A 22149-nucleotide genomic window follows, 5' to 3' on the forward strand; every position below is an offset into this window, starting at 1 on the left:
TGGCTGACATACATCTTGGCTGCGTGCAGGAACCAAATTAGATAATTTTTCCTCATTTAGCCTCCATGTTTGTTACCAGCAACTCGTGATACTGTGAACTTAGTGATTTGTTACATTAACGTCATATTGTTCAAATGAAATAGTCCTAAACTATGTGTTCTCATGTGGTGGTTCTAAGCTGTGGTTGTGGCGGCGTGTTCCTCTTGTGTTTCAGACCTGTGTGTGTGCTTACTGTGTACTGCATAAAGAGGGAATTATGGATGTTTGTGCCACTCATTTAGATTCTTTCAGATTTCACCACTGACACATACCTTTGGGTCTGCAGCTTAAAAACAAATACAATGTTTATTTTTTTGTGCTGTGTGACACAAAAGCATTCCTCGTTTACAGCCCCTTAGTAAATTACAGGACAAATTACAGAAGTGCTTTAGAAACATGAATATGGTGAAATCTGACGGTGTTTATATGAGTGCTCCAGATGCCACCACAAACAGGGGACGATCACTGGACTTCTGTTATCTTATTCTCACACTGTACCGCACGCAGGACTCAATCCGTGTCACTCTGAAGCTTGAGCGACTGGTACAGTGTAATATCAAGTCATCTCACTGGCTAGAACACCACTATTTAGTTATGATGCCTCTGTTTGGTTGCAGAGAATGGACAATCGGTCACATCATCAGCAGGATACAAACACTGCTGTATTTCAGACTAGCTTGGCTTGTTACCGTCTGCAAAGAAATAAGAATACTGGCTTTCGGCACCTTCATCATCTGATTTGTTATGAAACTCATAATGTAAAATGTTGAGTTTGTTAGCACCTCCCTCAGGCCTTTTGTTAGACTGAGCTGGGGCTGCATCCAGGATGTCTAAAAGTGCAACATCTTTAAAGACTGAGACTTTAAAACCTTTATAACCTCCCCTTTTGGCTTTTAGTGTACAGTTCATTTGGATGCAGCCCTGCTCTGCTCAGGATGATGGCTGCTAGGTTACAGAAGGACAAATGTAGATTTTTATTCCCCCAAAATGTGACTGGAGAAGAAAAATAACTAATTAAAAATGTAAATGTCAATGTCCCTTTAATATCAAAAGGGATAATAACTGGAATGCTCTCTGATGGTCTTGTAATATAATCTGGATTGCAAAAAATAATAATTACGCTTTCATTTGGTATGCAAGACGGCATCACAGGCATTACTGTAGGGCTTGGAAATGGCACGGCAAGCCTTTTTAACAGCGGTCTGTATGAGAGATTCTGACCCGAATTTAGTGATCTTTGTGTGCCATCAGTCAGGCTCTGTTGACAGGAGGCCAGATGAGCCGCTGAATGACACAGAGTCTGTCAAGTGACACAGAAACATGAGGTCAGCTTAAGTGCAGACAGAGCCTGACATTCATAGGCATGACAATGGCTTCAATAGTTAAAAAGTCAGGAATATTTCATCTTGATAGGCTGGGATAATAAATGATGAGGTGCCATTTTCCTAGAATGATTTATGTGTCATTTTTAGATCTTTTTTTCTGTGTAAATTGTGTGTTTTTCCTGAACTCTCTACAAGCTTGAGGGTGTTTTTCATGCTGTATATTCTCCCCTGGGATTACATATTCTGTTTGATGATTATAAGACTAAGATTGGGCTAATTTATCCTCTAATCATACCACAAAACTAAGCCTAACTGATGCTAAACCTTTTTATTAATAAAACTTGACTCTCCAGAGTCTTGTGCACATTTTTAGCTGCTGCGACAGTGGGGATAATAATCCATTTGATTATGCAGTTAGGTACTACTGCACATGAAAAGACAAATCACAAATGTATTTTATTTAATAATATCTTTAAAGTGGTTATAATTAATACTTTTATATTGGCAATGGATCACATGCTTGTTGTGATTTTAACATGGATTTATCAGTCAAACCTGCGGTTTCACTCAGTTATATCAATCTATGTCTGTTTTGTTTTTGCGGCCCACAACTTAACAATTTTTGGTTTACTGTCATCACTCTCATAAGTTTGTTTTAAGCCTTAGCAGGCAGCTGTTGTAAACACGCTCGGCACGCTACCTACCCAGCACTGCGAATAGTTAGCATCCAGCTTGCTAGTGAAAGTGGAACATTTAGCGAGTAGCTAAATAGCAAGATATTTGCCTCAGGAGATTGTGCAAACACAGTAAAAGAAGAGCAAATATTGATTTTACACAACTCTAATAATAATGGTTATGTTGCTCTGTATGTGTAAATAAGCCGCTGTTTGCTAGCAAGTGTGTTTTGAATGAACTTCCAAGGATATACTAACGATAAGTACCATGTTTATGCTAGCTTGTTAGCAATAAGCATGTTTCCGCTCCTCCCTAGTGGCCAAAAATAGTTGTTGCAGATAAAATATTACTATAATGTACTGGTGACTCTGCATTGAAGGTACTAAGTGGAATTATCAGAAAATCCTCGTTATTAACACCAGTGGCCATTGAGTCGCGTGTGCTCGCAGTCCATAGGTGCAAGTATCATATTCATGTTTATGTATCATCTTATTGATTTGTGATACTAACTACTGTAGCTTGCGGTTTGCAAATTACTTTTATCAGCTGGCATTACAAAGTAACCAATGCCAGATCCATGCAGTGTAGCGATGTTACAGCTAGCAGGCTAACCTTAGCTTAGCTTAGGTTACAGTTAACTAGATGGCTGCACTTGGCTAGTAGAAAGGAACTGTTTGTTATACACCTCTGCCTTGCACCAAAATATCATATATTGTTGGCTTAGTTCAACACCATTTATCATAGTGCACAAGTTAGTATCATAGATCATGTTGGATGGTGAAGTAATTTGGCAAGCTACCTATCTAGCATAACCGCTTAGGTAGCATTTTGCTAGCAACAACGTTAGCAAGAAAGCAAAGAAAAAAAGGCAAAACCCCCATAAAATTTAGCCTTTTTTCTGCTCACAAGGACTCTGTGTTGTGAAGGGTGCCAGTCATTGTTGAAAATAATGACTACATTTATAGTCGCTGTAGGGGAGCTAAAGAGAGGCAAGGCACATACAGTCGTGGAAAATATTATTAGACCACTTTTTTTCTTCAATTTTTTTGTTCATTTTAAGGCCTAGTACAACTAAAGGTACATTTGTTTGGACAAGTATAATGATAACAACAAAATAGCTCATAAGAGTTTAATTCAAGAGCTGATATCTAGACATTTTCCATGGTTTTCTTGATGATAACCAAAATCATTATCAAGAAAACCGTGGACATTTTTTTCCATGACTGTATAAACGTCACATGCTTCAGATTTCCCCAGCAAACCAGGCAGTTTTTTTTACATAGGCAACTGGGATGGTCCAGTTTTTAAGTTCATTTAAATCATACTTTTTTCTTTTGGTTAACATGGCAACTCATCATTTCTTATCCCCTTAAGATGACCAGTAAAGTTAGGCCTTTATTAGCCTACTAGACTGTATGACCCTGATATATACTGTAATGACATCCTTACTAACAAAACTTTGATACTAAAAGTTTCACATTTTATCTTCCCTTTTGTAAGTAAGAGATTGAATGTATCCATTATGTATGATAAAGCATCTCTTGAGGTTACGAAGACAATGAATACATGTGGTCAGGTCATACAAGTTTCCTTATTGTTTGATAATTGATCATTTTATAATTGTGCTGATAGTGCATGTGACATTATTTTATTAGAGCCACATTGTGGCGTTTAAAATGGAATTTACTGTACATGTGTGTGAACCGGGGTAATGGGAACAGGAAAGAATGATATGGGGAAGATATGTGGATGACAAGGAGTACAGTAGTTCTCAAAGCCAGGGATTACTACACTTTGTAGTTATTACAACATTTTAGTTTGCAATCAAAACTACCATACATATAACAATTTTATATTTTTAATTCCTGGAAAAGTAGCTCAGACTTCCTTTATTGGGATCTCATTGTGCTCATTGTGCATGTGTAGGAATCTTTATTCTTTAACTTTAGAACCAAAAGAGGTACATTAAGGTCATCTGTTCAAAAATCATGTGCTAAGGTCACTTTATGTTTGAAGATGAAAATGTATTTTCTTGTAAATAAAACAATACAGTGCAACCTTGAAAAATGGGCCTTGTGTGTTTGTTCACTATGTCTTTCTAGACCGGAAATTACACCATTTCAACTTTCAGTTACTTCAAATAAATGTGTTAGTGCTTAGATTTGCTACAGGTTTTGGTCACTTCTGTATTTCCTCACACTGAGAAGTAAATGTCAAGTTATTTATAGCCAAAGTAGTTGCTTCCTGTGCTCTTACCAACTCCTTTATTTGACAGATTAATAGAAGCAGCATAGAGCTGAAGCAGATATAAAAATAAACCTGTCTCTGCAAGCTAAAGGTCGTGCCACCTTTTCACTCAGGCCAAATCTTAAAATGCAGTGTGATTCAGATTGTATAGTTTTAATAACTGATTCACAATCTCATACTGCGCACTAAGCAGGTTTTCAGTATGTGGTGTGTTCACACTAGAAAAGTGAAAAGTATAGTATACAAAAAAAGCCAGTATGCATACTAAGAAATGTCTAATTCATAAGTGTGCAAGTGATGTACACTATATTCCCACAATGCATTGCATAAAAGAAAAAGTTTGCAGCATTCCAAATAGCATATTTTAAATAACTTTTAGTATGTACTGCAGCTGCCCTTACAACATATGCACTGTTGCATACATTATGCATACGCTTGAACCTCTTATATATGCTGTGCTTAGGATTGTGGGTCAGAATAGCCAGAAAAGCATACTGGTAACTGCAACTGGATGTAGCAGAACATCATGTTTTTTTGCATATTTTATTTGACAAACTATGTATTCAGGAAATTCTGAATTATTTTTCTGGTGTACTGTTTAGTATGAAAGTAAGAATACATTATGACAAGTAGTATAGTGCATACAGTAGTCTACTATGAAGTATGGAAGTGGGACACAGCATGTGAGTAAGTAAAGCCATCTGCTGGTGAAGAAGGCACATTACTGAAGTGACTCCTACAGTGCAATAATAAGATTTGACCACAAGATGGCAGCATGGCCAAGTAGCCACATTCATTCATAGCAAATCCTGATTTGCATACACCTTCAGTGTGTCATCTTGTTATTTGTATTGGAAATATCAGGAGGACATTCAAATACACTCAGGCTGAATGCAGTAGCGTTCATTGTAATGGGTTTTAGTGATATCTAGTTCATGATTTATTTCTTATTTTCTGTGGCTCCAAATTATAATCTAACCATCTGGCCATCAATTATTTGGTGTTAAATATTCTGGTGGTGGCTCACTGGGTCTTTAAACATTCAAATCAACTTTATTGAACAATGCAGCAATGCACATAGCCGCTCTATAACTTGAATGTAGACAAGGGACAGAATATAATTCTAATGATTATAATAACAACTTTATTTGAATAGCACCTTTTGTACAAGAAATGCAGCACAGAATGCTTTACAATAAACAAGTTGCATGATGTAAATAGACATAGAATTAACATAAAAACAGGGATGGAATCAATAAAATAAAATTTAACAAAAAAAGTAAAAGAAAACAAACACAAGTGATCACAATAGTAACAATACGATATAAATAAGATGGAAAAAATACATAGAATGCAAAACACAAAATGGAAAATAAAACCATCTCAATGAAAATAAGAGGTGTCTTTAAATATTGTAAATATAAATAAATAAATAAATGAACCATTCGAACCTAGGTCTCCAGACTAAGTTAAAAAAAATTGACTAAATTAAATAAATACAATAAAAATAAAAACAGTAATTGTGCTTCAAAATGTCTTCCAGAAAAATATTGTTGAGGGAGGAAATAAGAAAAGTAAGAAAGAAAGTCAGAATTATTTGTTGATTAATTAGTTATTATGTTGTAGTTAATAAGTTATGTATTATTATTATTATTGTTCATCTATTTTTTTTTATTATTATTAGACATGTATTGTGTTGAGTTGTGGCTCAGGTTATCCCCTGTCTGGATTGGTACAGCTCAGGAGGAGGAGGAGTCTGGTTACGTCCTCAGTCTCAGAGACTCACACGCCAAGTGGATCCCAGCTCGTCCACACCACACACGCCACTCTCTGCCCGGGAACGCGGCTGAGACGATGCCCCTGGAGAGGTGACCACCGCCGGATCCTGAAGCACATTTCCCCCGGCGATGGCAAACAAATAAAATCAGCTGCTCCATCTCATAAAAACATGGCGAAGAGGAGGCGGTGAGAGCGGCGCTGGGAGCTGAAGATAGAAGCGCTTTCCTGGGAGGGAGGGAAGGGAGGGGATCCCACGGCGCTCTGTTGTCTCGTAAGAGGATAAAGAAAAAGGGAAATCGAGCTATTTATACGCCGACTGTTCACCGGTGACACCATGAGCGGCGGGCCGGATGAGAGCTCGGTGCGCGTCGCCTTGAGGTAAGGATGCAGCGGCGGACCCTCCTCTCTGCAAAGATGCTCACACCTGCTATGCACATGTTATGCCTGCTTTTATTCTCCCATCACTGTCCATACACTGAGCTCAGACACTCCAATATCCCTGTGCCTCTTTGGTGCATCCATTCTTCTTCTACTATCCCCAAATCCCTCCAGAATAACACGCCTTCTCCTCAAAATATGCTTTTATTTTGAAGTTACACGTACTCTTTTTCGTGCCACTGCTAAAATCTACACTTTAATACTCATTACATGATGTACATTAATCCTGCAACGATGAGTCCGACCAAACATTTTTTCCAACCAGGCGACTTTGATATTTTTCATTAAAAATGCCAGAAATGGGTGTTTTCAACCTTTATTTTGGTCATTTCCTGCTTTTCTCTGTTGTATACTGAACTGCATATCCTTGGGGTTATTCACTGAAAATGCAAGACTTATAAAGGCTCTTTTCTGACATTTTATAGATTGATCAGCCCCATAGCACATACCTACAGCCCAGTGGCCAGTGATTACATGAGCTTCTTTTGTTAATACCTGCACTGCATGTACAGGCGCTGTCGTGGATTTATGAATGAAGATCTCAGCTCTGAGGGATTAGGTCAGGGAAAAGCCTGTAACTCTCTTCAGTCTGCCATTTTTTAAATAGAGGATACAATACTTTTGATAGCCCTGTGAAGGCTCTTACAGGCAGATATATCAGCTGAATCTTTGAAGTGATTACTGTATTTGATCCCATTTGTTTTCAGGCATTTAACATATGGATTTGTTGTGTATTGCTGGTTACATTTCTGTCAGTTTGCAGTATTGCACTGATCTGACCTTTGCCCTCTTTGCCAATCCATGCAGCTACTTAGACAAGCTGAGATAGTCACCTTATATCAGCATTTCTCAGCAGTCTTTTAGTGTCTCTGTGTTTCTTGAACAGTATCAATAGAGCGATATGATGGACGGCAGCTAAAGTCTGGGGGAAGGTGCTTGGAAAGACAATCTAAAATGTCATGTGAACTGGATCAGTGGAAGAAAGAGGACAAAAGCTTGTTCCTTCCTATCATGTTTCCCTCTCTGCCTCGCTTGTTATTGTGCATTCAGACTTTGACCCAGGACTGTGTTTACTGTGCCAACGCAGTTTAAAAGCTCTCTGTCATAGATAATAAACTATAATCTATCCCATCATGCACTCTGACTGGTTCTTCAGTGCTGAATAGTCTCATCAATAAGATTTAATTTGTCTGGCTTCCTTAATAATTCAATATGGGCGTATAGAGGCTGTCTACTTTTCTGCAGACAAGTTTGGAAAAAGTTTTAAATTTTGCAGCACACACAAAGAACACGCACACACACACACACACACACACACACACACACACACACACACACAAGGCAACAGAAAGGTGTGTGTGTTTGTCTCTTGGAGTGGAAACTACCTGCTATTGTATCTTTTTAGAAAGCTCAGGCTTCATCCATTATTTGTAGCTTGGTTGTCCTGTTTGCTAGTTAGGTTTCCATCTTTAGTCCTATTGATGGTCACTGGTTTATTCTTTCATAGATGTGCTTTCTTTCTTTCTTTCTTTCTTTCTTTCTTTCTTTCTTTCTTTCTTTCTTTCTATGGCGGTTGCATGGAAATGTTTTATTTGAAGTTGACAATGAAGATCAGGCAGGTGTCCAGGATGACTGTTGGGTTTTTGGTTGTTTTGATATTACAATACTCCAGTTTTTGCTTCACTGTGGAAAAGATCCTGAATCCTGAGTCAGCAGTTCAGACCCTGAAAGTGCTTTGTCACTAATCTCTTATTTTACACACACAAGGTGATCCACTTCCTGCTGACCTTACCTGCGAGCTCACAGAGCTCCTTAATCTTCCTGCACGTTGCGTGCTTTATTTGCATGAATGAGTACAGACCCTTTACCCTGCACACACTTTGACTTAAAGGTATAATATGTAAGATTTTTGTATTGAATTGTAACTATTGCTGGCTCACATTATTTTACTTTGTATGTTTTTCTGCAGAAGTGAAACATGAAGCTTAGAGGGAATTATTTTCACTACATTACTACTACATTATGCCTGGAGAGATTTAAATATGTCGGACTTCAACAAAACTATAGTTACGTGATAACAGAACCATGATGTGACTGTTCTGTCAACAGCTGGTTAAAAATCAATGGATGCAGACTGAACTGAATATAACTTGAGTTTATAAACTCGTATGTACCTGTTTTAAGATTATGTGCTCATAGCATGCTGAGCTGATATTAGTGAGGCTGTAACCTGTAGGAGTGGAAATCATTAGTTTTCTCACTAAACAATATTGCATCAATTCTTTGGACAACAATACCATAATTGCTGATATCAAAAAGTCTGTCAGAATATGATTTTGATTCCATTCAACTCAGAGGCCTGCGGCCGTCATGAGACGATATCATATGCCCATTTATCACAATAACTTACATTAAATAGTATATAAATAATAGTATATCAATTCTTTAAAAATAATTAAAATAGGATTTGACAATTTTATTTTAGGCTCTTTTGACATTCAAATGAAAAAATATTTATTCTTTTGAATAGATATAGTGGACATTTTAGAATAAAGGTATATCTTAGAGATGATGATTTGTAGCAATATTCTCACATTGCATCGAAAATATTAGAAAGTTGATTGTTGAATGGATATATTGACATAGATCAGTGTGTTAATATTATTAATAATCTGAAGATATTTGTATTACATGCTAAATTGAGCCTCCATAATAATGATTCCAGCTGAGTCAGCTGTTAGATACTTACAAGGAGTTCCATGCCTTACATTCACAATGAAATCAACTTGAAGATGCGTTAGGTAATGCCACATGAAACAACCTTTACATTTACTTTAAAAATAAAATTGAAAGAAATACAAACTTTAAAAAAAAAAACATCATATTAAAATGATAAAGTCATTATCTACATCTGAAAGTTTAATCTAATTTTCCCTTAATAATCCCTGACTGTCAAACCTTTTTATCTGCTACTAAATCACAGCTTTCCTCCCTTTGAACATCAAACCGCAGCTCCATGTTGGTGTTTTCGGCTTGATTTATCGCCGCGGCAACATTCTAATTATTCTGAGCTTGTGGTGAAACTAAATTTAAAGCGTCTGTAAGGCTTTGACTGTCAGCCTCTCCACACTCTAATAGTTTAGGGAGCTGTGTGTGTGTGTGTGTGTGTGTTTGCAGTAATCAGCTAGCAGGTTGCCAACCAGAACCTGCCTCAGCCTGCGAGCCTAATGCTGTCTGTTAGCAAGTCCCTAATCCCCCATCCCAACATGTCCACAGTGATGAAATGCTCCTCTATCATCCTCATTCTGCCTCTTTTTATGAGGCAGAACAAGAAAGAAAGGTGTCTGGAGGCTGAACAGAGGGAAGGTGTTCAGGGAGGTTTCTTTTGTCACATTGATTTATTACTAAAAACACGATGTAACTTAAAAGTCTATTAGCTCTATTGAAGGGTACCTGCCTCTGGATGGCTCTCCACTCCAGTCAGATTATTCAGTCAGCTGTGCTGCCATCCCTAGGTTTGAAAATCATACGGCCTGACAGCATACAGATGGGTCGCTTGAGTAGCACATTGTTGGATGATTCAGCAAACACACACACATACACACACAGTAGGTGTTTACTGGGTTATCCCCTGTGTGAATGTGTGTTTCAGCTCCTGTGTTCCAGATCTCTGTCCTTATATAACATCCCATCTGTGTTTGTGTTCACATCTGTCTGTCTGAGACTCTCCTCCCCCCATAAATATATCCCATGGGTCGTTTTCACAAGCAGCTTATTATGACCCATATTTGCATTTATTTTTAGGCAATGACCCCTAGTGGCCGTAGAGTATAAGGAGCGACAAAGTCCACGAAAGGAGGAGGTCGGAGTGAATGGGTTAAAAAAAAAACAGGATACTGCCGTTTGTGTCCTGTGTGAAACCAAAAGTCGAAGCTGACTTTTTAACTTTATTTTCTTTATTTTAACATGCTTAACTAACGTTCGTAACGTAAGTTATTTCAAACAAACCTATTTTTTACCCAAACCATGATCTTTTCCTACACCTAACAAAGTACTTGTGCTGCCTAATCCTAGGGCTGGGCGATATATTGATATTTAAAAAAAAGTTTTTTTCTTTCTTTATATATAAATGCTGCCCTTACTAGGGTTTGTCATATTTAGTTCTTCTGTAATGTTTGTTATTCTTTTCTCATATAAATATATTTATTTCAGAAAAAGATTGGCCTATTTCATTTCATAGGCTATTTTCATTTAATATATATTTTTATTTAAATGTGCACTTTATAAAGCTTTATTTTTTTTTAAAGGTACTCCTGTTGTTAAGTATTTATGTTCACTTAAATAAACGGTTTCAATAAATCTACTTGACTACTGAACATTTGCTCTCACTCTTGGATAAAAATATCGGGATGTATATTGTATAATGATATTCAACCTAAATATATCGGGATATGACTTTTGGTCCATATCGCTCAGCCCTATCTATTCCTAGAACAAACTGCAACTGTTTCACAACCTTAAACACATGTTTTAAACGGTTACATTTAGGTTCGAGGATGTGTTGATCTCCTGCCACCACTAGGGGTGCTACTTTAGGAGACGCTCATGTGGGTTGTATTAGAGGGTGAAAACAAACAAACTATGTGGTCATATGGATTGGAGGTCTCGTCCCATATTCCATAAAAAAAACAATACAGGAAGTTAATGATTAATCAATGAAGTAAGTCTTGTTTCAGACTTTGCCTAAAGGAGCCACTCAAGTGACTTATTAGTATGTCAATATCCTTGAAGTGCAGCTTTAATAATTAAGAGCCCACAGCCAGAATTAGCCAGCAGGAAGGAATCAAGTTCTGTACCGTTGAATTGAGAGCAGATAGCTCTTCCTCTTTAATCAGATGTGAATAAGTGTTTTTGAAAATGGAAAGGCATTCTTTACTCCTCACCATGATGCTCATATTGCTGAGTTGCACAGACTTCCACATGACAGAGCATGCTGCAGGTCAGTGTATCTCTAACCAACTAGATATAGACGTGGTGATATCAATGTCATTTTTAAGAAAATATTTTGATGCAAAACATTTTTTTAAATCCATTCTGGATTTGCAACATTGTCCCAAATGGATTAATTTATTTTATTTCACAAGGATACTTCTCTAGGGTACATACACGTATAAAAAGGTATATTCATAGTATGGCAATATGTCCAAAAAATATACACATTTATTATGCTTCATGGTATACAGTCATGGAAAAAATTATTAGACCACGAGAGAGCTGATATCTAACCATTTTCCATGGATTTCTTGATCATGATTTTGGTTATTACCAAGAAAACCATGGAAAATTGCTAGATATCAGCTCTTAAATTAAACTATTGTGTTGTTATCATTATATTTGTCCATACAAATGTACCTTTAGTTGCATTGAAATGAACAAGAAATTGAAGAAAAAGGGTGGTCTAGTAATTTTTTCCATGACTGAATAATATTATATTTCCCTAACCTTGGTGACATATGCTGTAACTCAGAATGATTTAAGGTCCAAATGTGGGGCATCTTTGTCAGCTTAAAGTAGAATGCAAAGCCATCTCTGACCACATGAAGTTTGTATATTACAATAACAAACAAAAATGATGTGCAAAATGCATTGCAAAACTAATTGGAAAAATGCTTGACCTACTCAAGCCAGCAACTTTACTAATTTACTTATATCTAGGTTGCCCAACTCCTATTGGCTCTCCTGAGGTGTCTGTCTCACACAAGTCCCACCTTTTTGACCTTTCTGGATTATGTTTGAGGGCAAAGGCTGTGCACCTGCTGCGAAAAGCATTGTGTGTGCTCGTGTGTGTGTGTGTGTGTGTGTGTGCATGGACAACCCGTGTTCGTCCAGGCATATTCATGATAAATATTCATGAAGCAAGTCAAGTGAACTGAGACACAAAGCAAATCCTGCTGCAAGCCATCTGCCAGCTGATGTCATGTGATATTGCAGTTACTGAGATATTCAATAACTTCTGTCTGACTGGCAAAGCTTAATTCAATATGGATTTCTTTATTTAGAAAATAATAGAATTGTGATTACTGTAGCTGTAATTTAAGGCCACACTTTTTCCACTTCCTACCATAAAGTTATGCAAAACATGTTTTTTGCTGTGCTTATTTTCCAATACTTTTCCACTGCTTTTAGCAGGTATTAACTAATGTCCCATGTGTGCCATGAGTGGACTGAACTGTCCTTGTCAAAATGGACATTTCCATTTAGCTGGAGGTGCTGGAGGCCAGTGTGTGTGTGTGTGTGTGTGTGTGTGTGTGTGTGTGTGTGTGTGTGTGTGTGTGTGTTTGTTATCCTTACACGCCCTCTCTTGACAGCCACCATCCTCTACCACTGTCAACCTCTCCCTCCTTCCTGCCCAGCGACCTTTGGCCCAGGAAGCAGTCAGAGCTGTGATCAGTGACCCAGTCAGAATTCCCCCGTGGCAGCTTGTTTTAGCTGTCACCACGGTAACACCGGGTCCTTTCAAGGCTCGGGGTGTGCAGCGGTGGCCTTGTGAATGGACACCGGTCAGTCAGTCGGCCATCTAAACAACAAGAATAGAGAAAGGGGGGGGGGGGGGGGGGGCTGAGTCAGCAGAACACTTTTTTCTCTTTCCCGCTCTCTTGACCCTTCTCCGTTTTTCCTGGCCTCTTTCCCAAATGCCTTCTGTGACATCACAAGCCTGGTTATTTTCACACTCTGCTCTGACAGAAATGACAGCTTCAAGGTCTTTGTCATACGTCTTTATCACTTCCTGTGGATGGTTGGGAGTTTTCTTGCAACACTCTAAGTATCACGGATGCATCCTTGTTAGAACATGAATGGAAATCTGCTTTTAAGGATTTGTTTCAGCAGAGGGGGTAAAGGGTTACTTGTCCCCTGGACGGTGTACATGTCTTATTATCAATCAGCAGTTTAGAGAGTATAAAAAATGACTACAAAACAAGCTTTAGAACCAGTGTTTCCCAAAGGATCGTATGAAACTATGAGGCAGGGACCCGAAACCAACCTGGTAGATCCGAGGACATGCTCCCACACAGACATTTTTGGTGGCCTCTCGCACATTAATGCAATCATATACACTGATCTTAACCATTGCATATTTTGTCCACGCTGTGGTGGATTCTGTTAACACATGTGCTCTTATTTTGAAAGCTACATGTGTTAAGCGACAGGAAGTAATTCATAGGTTAGTAATTAATAGTAACAGTGTACAGAGTGTAGCTTTTTGGGATTAAAACAACTTTTTATTGACACTCTAAGGAGGTGTACTCACTTTGAAATCACAATGGCCTTTGTAAATGTTTTCCTTGTTAAAGTCTGTCTAGGGCTAGGCTACTCACAGTTGAACTATTAAAGTCTCGACCATCAAGAAGCTTGAGCTCTTTCCTTTATTATTTGTTTATGCATTTTTTTAAATAGCGGTGGACCACCGCTACTAAATTAATGTTGCGGAAACAGTGCTTCACATCCATATTGGTTGTCATAGCTGCAGTTTGTGTTTGTTGGTTGATAAATGAATATTTTTGCAGATTGGCTCCATTATGGGTCAAGTTGGTAGAACTAAAAAAAACCTTTACACAGCCTGTATTGAGACACTTTGCCTTTAAATGAGCTCTTGGGACTTTTGAAAGGTTGTGATGTCAAAACTGTACTGCAACCCAGAAGCCAAAAAAGTTTAGACATTGTCTAAAATGTAAATAAAATGAAATGCTATAATTTGCTTATCCTTTGTGACTTATATTCAGTTGTATACTGCTCACAGACAACATATTTTATATTCAAACTTGAAAAGATATACTTGATGCAGTCGGTTTCAGTGCCTGCACAGTCATTCCCCGGCTGCAAAGACCAGCAGAGATGCAACACTGACCAATCAGAGCAGACTGGGCTTTTTCAGGAAGGGGTCTTAAAGAGACAGGCACCAAAATGGAGCGTTTGAGACAGAGGGTGAATATAGGAGCATTCAGACAGATAGTATGAGAAAAAGAATGTGTCTTTTAACATAAAAGCATGTAACATGTTCTAATAGAAACCTAAGTATGAACCTGCAAATGACTATGTCCCCTTTAAATGTGGTAATTCTGAGTAGAATTTTTAGTAGAATATTGAGTTATATTTTAAGCATTGTTTTGTTTTGTTTGTTTTTTACTTCAAAGCATGTTCATACAAATTAACTGAATATAAAGATGAAACATTAAATATTAAGGCCTTCTGCTCTTGTATTGCTTTAAGATGATGCTCAAACTATGCTAATTATTCTTCATGTTTGATTAAAGCAGTGCAAACTCTGCAGTGGATAATTTGTTGCATACTAATTTTTACCTTACCTCTTGGACACAGCATCATATCTCTGCATACATGATGCATTCTTCAGTCTGATTCTAAAAACTGCACATTTGTGGGCAGAGTTTGGCTTTATTCAGCCTCTCACAGGTTGAAGACTTGTTTGGGCTTGCTGCTTAAAGAAGTACTCTGAAGACAGTAATACGATGAATTGACTCTTGATGTCAAGAGCAGCTGTTAGACAATGGAAAGACTGTCCTGCAGGGTTGTAGTGCGTTCAAACAGTAGTCTCTCATTGTGGCTGGGCTGTTTTTCACTGTCCAGAAGCTCTGTCTCTTTTATTAACATCTTTTCATCGCTTCTATGTCTCTTTACTAAGGCTTTTGCTCTGGGCGACCATTAGTCCACATACAGCACATAAATACAAATATACCAGTGCACCTGCTTCCCAATGCATTATGACAGAGCTGTGTGTTCATGTGTGTGTGTGCTTGCATGTGCGTTGTTATATAAGGCAGTCATGGGGATGTACCTGAAGGCGTTCTTGCATTGGTACGATCATGTTTTTTAAGTCAGTTCTGAAGAATGGAGAATGAAGGTTATTGTGTGTGTGTGTGTGTGTGTGTGTGTGTGTGTGTGTGTGTGTGCATGTGCGTGTGTGTGTGCGTGTGTGTGTGTGTGGTCCCTCATTAACCTCTGTTGGATAGCATCCGTCCACAGTTAGAGCACCTCAGAGGACTACAGTCCACTCATATCTTCATCAAAACACTCAGACATTCTTCAGCTGCTTAGCCGCAGTTGTTATTGAAACTTTTTAACTCAGCAGCACTTTCTGTACACTTACAGAACACTTACAGAACACTGCTGGTTGTAATCTCACTTTTTACAGTTATATTAGACAGTGGAGCAAATTTCCCAGCTTAATGTCATTGTCATTGTACTTTTTATAACTTCCCCTTTTTTACCTTTGTACACAACGAAAAGAAAGCAGTTTGCATGTTCTCTCCGTGTCAGCGTGGGTTCTCCCCAAGTCCACCAGCTTTCTCTCACAGTCCAAAAACGTGCAACTTAGGTTTAATTGGTGACTCTAAATTGTCCATAGGAGTGGATGAGAGCATGTATGGTTGTTTGTTTCTATTCGTCTGTCCTGTTCTAGTCTGGCGACCTGTCAAGGTTGTACCCCACCTCTTTTGCCCAGTGCCCAGCCCTACTTTGGATAAGCGGTTAAGGAGAATGAATTAATAAAAGGAAGTAACTGTGTTAGAGATTGTATAAAACATGGATATAGGTGCGTGGCATCATCTAAAGGTTTCTGAAGAGCCGATGTGAAGCTCAATTTCATGGTTCTGTGGCATTTTGCAGTACCTGACTCTGGTTAATCCAAAAATGAACAAAGAGGTGGTGGCCTGAGGTTAGCCTCGCCCTTAATTATAAGTGAGTTGTATAAAATCAACTTTGTAGAGCAAAAGTTTTTTCGTACCAGGCTGTTATAACATGTTTATTTTTGCTGCAAAGTTGGGCATTTTACCATGGAAGTCTATGGGGATTGACTTGTGAACTGCAGTTCATTCATTACATACAGTCATTATGCACTTTATGTGTTTTTTATGCACACTGTTCATTGCACCTTATTTGTTTCACGGCACCAACATTTTTATACTGCATATTCATATTTATTCTGCACTGGAATTCTACTCCTTAATACATACTCCTCCTTTAGACACTTTATTTTTTCCATTACATTTTATTGTATTTTTATTGTATTTTATATATCTATCTATCTATCTACCTAGTTGTTTGCACTTCACATTGATTTCACTTTTTCAGTCCTATTGGTTTTGTATGCAGTCATGCCCCTTTACAGTCTGTCTAATGATGTTAATTGAGATTTATTTTGAAAAGTAATGATTTCAGTTGTTTGCTTTGCACATTTGCACCAGTTTGAAGGATATGAAACTTGAACAACTTGGTTTTTGAAATATTAGTATTAAAGGATGGGTTAAATGCAGAGGTTGAATTTCCCCATTGTTCGATAAATAAATTATGAATCTTAATTTTATCTTATCATCTTAATGTATAAATATTTAATGAATAGATGCTATTTGTGGTGAATTAATAATATATATATATATATATATATATATATATATATACTGGTCCTTTAAAGAAAAGTTGGGCCAAGGTTTTGGGATACAACAGGTTTTGCACAGTGTATTATTATTATTATTTATTTTATATTTAATTTAAACAAATCTGGATTTTAACTTAAAAGGACTATTTAGTACATTTTCAATACTTTATTATTTCTGTCACTCTTAAATCAACTTACTAATAGTATCAGTCTCTTTAATTAGGTCATATTTTGCAATAAAAAATTAACTACCTAAGAGCATGATGTCAAACACAAACAGTATACTTTGGTAATTTACTGCTACATACTTAATGCTTTTAGGTATTACAAGTTCCAAAAATATGTGACTCAACAAGATGAGGTCAGGTGATGAGCCAGTGTGCCAGTAGCAAGAGGAAATGTTTAAAAAAGAGTCTTGTTGTCTGCTGCCTTGTGGGCTCAGATGTTCCTTTCTGTTTCTGCTGAATCACAGGGCGCTGCCTGTGCCAGCTGAACATGGTGTTTGAATTGAACATCAACACTTAACCAAAAATTAGATTACTGAGGATTAGATTTAGATAGGAATGAACAGCGGGCTTTGTTGTCAGTGATGATGCAGAGTGATCGGCTGCATCTGTAGGGAGCCATTTGATTGGCGGATTGACAGTAGCAGTGATGTCAGCATGGGATTTGATTGCCTGCGTCTCAGGAGGGATGAGATCAGCAGCACGGTGCTGATAGCCTGACTCATCTCCTCATTTCTTGTTTGTTGATTGTGACTGTAGGTCAGCAAAGGGGTAATGCTGATGGTCATGATTTCATTTATTTTATATTATATATCTGTTCCCATTGCCAGGATCCAAAATAGATTCATGGAAAAATGATTAGACCACCCTTTTTCTTCAATTTCTTGTTCATTTTAATGCCTGGTACAAGTTAAGGTATATTTGTTTGGACAAATATAATGATAACAACAAAAATAGCTCATAAGAGTTTATTTTAAGAGCTGATATCTAGCCATTTTCAATGGTTTTCTTGATAATTACCAAAATGATTATCAAGAAAACCATGGAAAATAGCTTGAATGAACAAAAAATTGAAGAAAAAGGGTGGTCTAAGAATTTTTTTCCATGACTGTAGACTCTAAAATTACATAATTTTCATTCTAAAACTGTTAGAAAAACTATGATTCCAGTTTCCAGGAGTTTCGTGTGTGTGGTATTGTGTTTCAGTGGTTTTCCACATGTAGCAAGAGCTGACTGATATCATTTGAGGCAGATTAAATTCTTAAGCTGGTTAAGATTTTTTACTTTCATCAGTTTAACTCCCCTCCAAAGTTTTACAGTCTGAAATGGAGGCTGAAGGCGTATGATGTCTTGGTTTTCTCTGGTTGAGCACTTGTGAGTGTGTGCACGAGGAGCCCACTGTTTCTCAGGCTGTCGCTGTAATCGCAGTAATGAGACTGAGAACAGGAGACTAACAGGACCTGTCACATGGAGAGAGGCTGACAAAGCCCCTCTGTGTGTGTGTGTGTGTGTGTGTATATATGTGTGTATTGGTATAGGTATATATGGACTTATGTGTGTGTGCTTTCCCCTTTCATCTCTTAAAAAGGTTCATTGAACTCATCACTCTAAACTCCTCACATCAGTCAATGCAAGCAAAGAGGCTTCTCTTATTGAAGTGCTCAGTTAACTTCTATATCTGTAGGCTTATTAGAATACACTGCTGGTCTGATGGTCCCAGTTAAATCCACCTGTTCTCTTCTAGCCAAACATTGAACTCCTATATGCTAAGTCATTGTTTGTCGCTTTGGCTAAAAAGTCAACTGAAAAGTAATGTAAAGTAGCTTCATAATGCACTGTTTCTGCAGGAGTGCTTTATCTCTCCAGAAATTTCACTTACATTTTAAATGAAAGTAACCTTTAGTCAACTGGCAGCCAAATTACAATAAATTCTTCAGTACTGTAGAATCATCAGTAAGCTAACAAGCTAGTCTTTTAGAAGCTAATATGCACCTCTGGCCACAGCATAGACTGTATAAATAATGGATGCCCGTTTGAGGCATCGAGTTCAGCTTTACATTCGTCGCCATCTTGTTTCTGATACGGGGAGCAGACCATATTTGGACTGTGGAGGATCGAGAGGGATCTGACAAAACTGACTACACCTCAACGTGACTGAGAGAAGTCACTGCTTATTCATGTTAGCATTAACTGGAGTGTTAACTAGGATGTTCATTTTGGCTAGCAGAAAGCCAAAAAAATATGTATGTTTCTTACCTGAAAACTGAACAGCGACCCCTTTGAGTGTCTGTTAGTCCAACCGAAAGCTGAACAAGACATTTTTAAATTAAAAAAAATGTTAAGTGAATATACAGTGCGAAAGGGTCAAAATTATAGGTCTAAACCAGTAAATGTCCTTTATATATATTCATATACATATATAACTTTATTGGCATGTTGCCGTGGATACGCATTGTTCTGCTTCTCCTGATGACGGCTCGCCTTGTTAGTGACCTGTCAATCAAACGTAGCCACACCCCAAATCATACAATTCTTATCTTCTATTTTCTTCTAAATGGGGCCATTATTTGAACTATTTACATCAAATTGTCTTGAAGAAGATTTTTTATTAGCGATTGAGTTGAGACCATAGTGTTGTCCTAAAAAAAATTCTGAGGTAATAAATCAAGTGAGAAGTTTGCTTCCTTTGCAAGTGTTAGAAAAGAAGAAGTCTGTTCAACATGAAGCCAAAGCTAGGACACAGTTAGCTTAGCTTAGCATTGAGATTGGAAGCAAGGGGGAAGAGCTAGCATGACTCTGTCCAAAAGGTAAAGATGTTTGCCTGCAAGGACTTCTAAAGCTAACCTATTAACATGTTAAAGTCCTCCCCCAGTCTGTTTTTTATTATGATTATATATTTTAATATATTTTGTTTAACATGTGTTCCCCACCTAAGTTAAAAAAAACTCAGATAAGTCTGTTGTGCCAAAATTGGCAACTAACAGACATATCAGAGTGGTGAGTGAAGTTAGCATCTTTTAGCTTGTAACTGGCAGTAGCCGTGAAACAGTAATTTCAGCTGTAATATTACAGTGTGTTCTCGCTCTCTGTACTGACAAGTCTGCTCTGCATTCAAGGTTTTAAGTTTCTTTTATGGCTTTTAACAGGCTTTTCAAGTTGTGATATACCTACTCTCAGATTTTAGGGAAGTGTACATTTGCCGCTTCAGCAGAGGAATGTGAACATCTGACAAACTTTACACAGATTCAAGTCAGTCAAGCTTAGATATTTGAGGAGGCGAAAAGAACAAAAACATATTTATGACTGCGAGGGACTGAATGAATATTTGTTCTATTTGTTAAAAAAAAATGTGTGGGAAAATGACACTTAGCAACCTCGTAGTGATGACAACACTACAGAAAATCGCTGCTTACAGCCAAGAATTAAGCACATAACCCACGTAAAACAACAAGTTTACAATTCCTTCACCAGCCTTTGAGGTTTAAGACATTATTTTAAATCTTTGGATGGACCAAAAATAGCTTAGATTAGCATAAAGATTTGAAGAATTGCTAACTGTCTTCTGGCAGTAGTTTCATATATGTAAACGACAAGTTGTTGTGTTTTAGAGGGTTATGTGTCAGACTATTTCTTAATCAGTAGTAGCATCCTGAAATCGTAGGCGGTTATTAATTCAGTCTTAATGCTAAGCTCAGCTAACTGGTCGCCAGCTCCATATACTGACAGAGTGATATCAATTCTCTTACTTTATTCTTTGCAAGATATCAAATTAGCATATTTTCAAAGGTGGCAAGCTGAAAAGGTTTTTTGCTTTTTTGTGTGTTGGTTTTGAACTTATAACCAACTGCTGCACAACCCTGTCCTTCAAAATCCTTCCTGGATCTAGTATTAATTTAAGTGATAAAACAACACAAAACTTTTTATTGTAATGCAAAGTGTCTGGTGACAAATACAACAAAAAAGTATCCCTCTAATCCTCTCCACTCTGGAACTTCTTTGTATTTTTCTTCTTAGCATTCCCTCCAACTGGCTGAAACTGTCATAGCAGATTAATGTGTTGAGCAGTTATTACACAAAGGTTTTCACTTGGCCTTGGGGGCCCCTGATGCATGTGTGTGACTGTGTGTGTGTGTGTGTGTGTGTGTGTTTTAGTGTGTAGACCTACCTGTGAAAGGGGGTTTTCACATTTGATATTAGTAATAATTGTTTCTGTACACTGTAGATCTTTGTTTTTACTTTAAAATCTTACTTCAGTACAACACAGATATGACTACAACCTTAATTACATTCAGTGAACTACTCCCCAAAACAGCAAAGTTGCAGAGTATAAAAGTGTTGAGGCATGCTTCTCTACGCCTGTCTGTGTGTATGAGTGTGTGATTGTGCACCTTTAGGAAGTGGTGGAGTTAAATTTCCTGGAGAAACAGCCTGTGAGGAGCCTGCGTGTGTCACTCTAGAAGGCGGATTAGCTCTGTAAGTCTGCACAGTGCTGAAGGGCAGCCCTTATTCAGCCAGGAGAAAAGACTGTTTTGGGTTGAACCACAGAGTGAAGCCTGCCAGATCATAATCACAGCTAAAGTCAGTCACACTAATAATACAGCAGCGGGACGTGCTTCACACCTAGCTTATCCCTCACCTGTTTACAGTTAGCTGAGATGTTTGATGCCAGAACTTGTGTTCGTTATGAATACAAAAAAATAGAGGTCCATTGTACCACAAGGCTCAAACAGCATTATTGTAGGCTTAAGATACTTACTTACACCTTTATTTATTGAGATCTAGTACACACCATCAGATATTTGATGATGCACAACATGGATTAAACCGATTGAAGGTTTTAACCAATTAAATACAATACATACCATTGCATTGACCATTTTACGAAGCAGACTACATTTTTCTAGAATAATGTTCCATCTTCAAGGCAGCCATTGGCTTTCATTCATTTAAGTGCATCAAAATGTAACATAAATGGCATAATTTTGCAGTATGCAAGAGAAAAAGTGATGCAGTGGTCATGTTGTTGTGCAATGATTAAATGTTGGGAAAAAACTTTTGGGGGTCATTGTACGGCGTGTAATAAATGATATCCCGTGTTGCCTTCAACAAAATAACTTCACTTCTAGTTCTGCTCCTGGTGGCTTGTTATGAGCATGTTAGCATGCTGACGTTAGCAACATTTAGCTCTAAC

At 37.7% G+C, this 22149-nt stretch overlaps 1 protein-coding gene across 2 annotated transcripts in view; it reads left to right on the forward strand.

The window, feature by feature from the left end:
- Positions 1-6096: 6096 nt before the first annotated feature.
- Positions 6097-22149, forward strand: part of LOC131960502 (kinesin-like protein KIF21A) — a 51806-nt gene continuing 35753 nt past the window's right edge. For both annotated transcript variants that reach the window (XM_059325735.1, XM_059325736.1), the window contains exon 1: positions 6097-6443. In XM_059325735.1, the coding sequence (XP_059181718.1) occupies positions 6400-6443 (44 nt within the window). In that variant the 5' untranslated portion in view covers positions 6097-6399. The remainder of the gene's footprint in view (positions 6444-22149) is intronic.

The sequence above is a fragment of the Centropristis striata genome, chromosome 22 (assembly GCF_030273125.1).
Source record: "Centropristis striata isolate RG_2023a ecotype Rhode Island chromosome 22, C.striata_1.0, whole genome shotgun sequence".
Taxonomy (NCBI): domain Eukaryota; kingdom Metazoa; phylum Chordata; class Actinopteri; order Perciformes; family Serranidae; genus Centropristis; species Centropristis striata.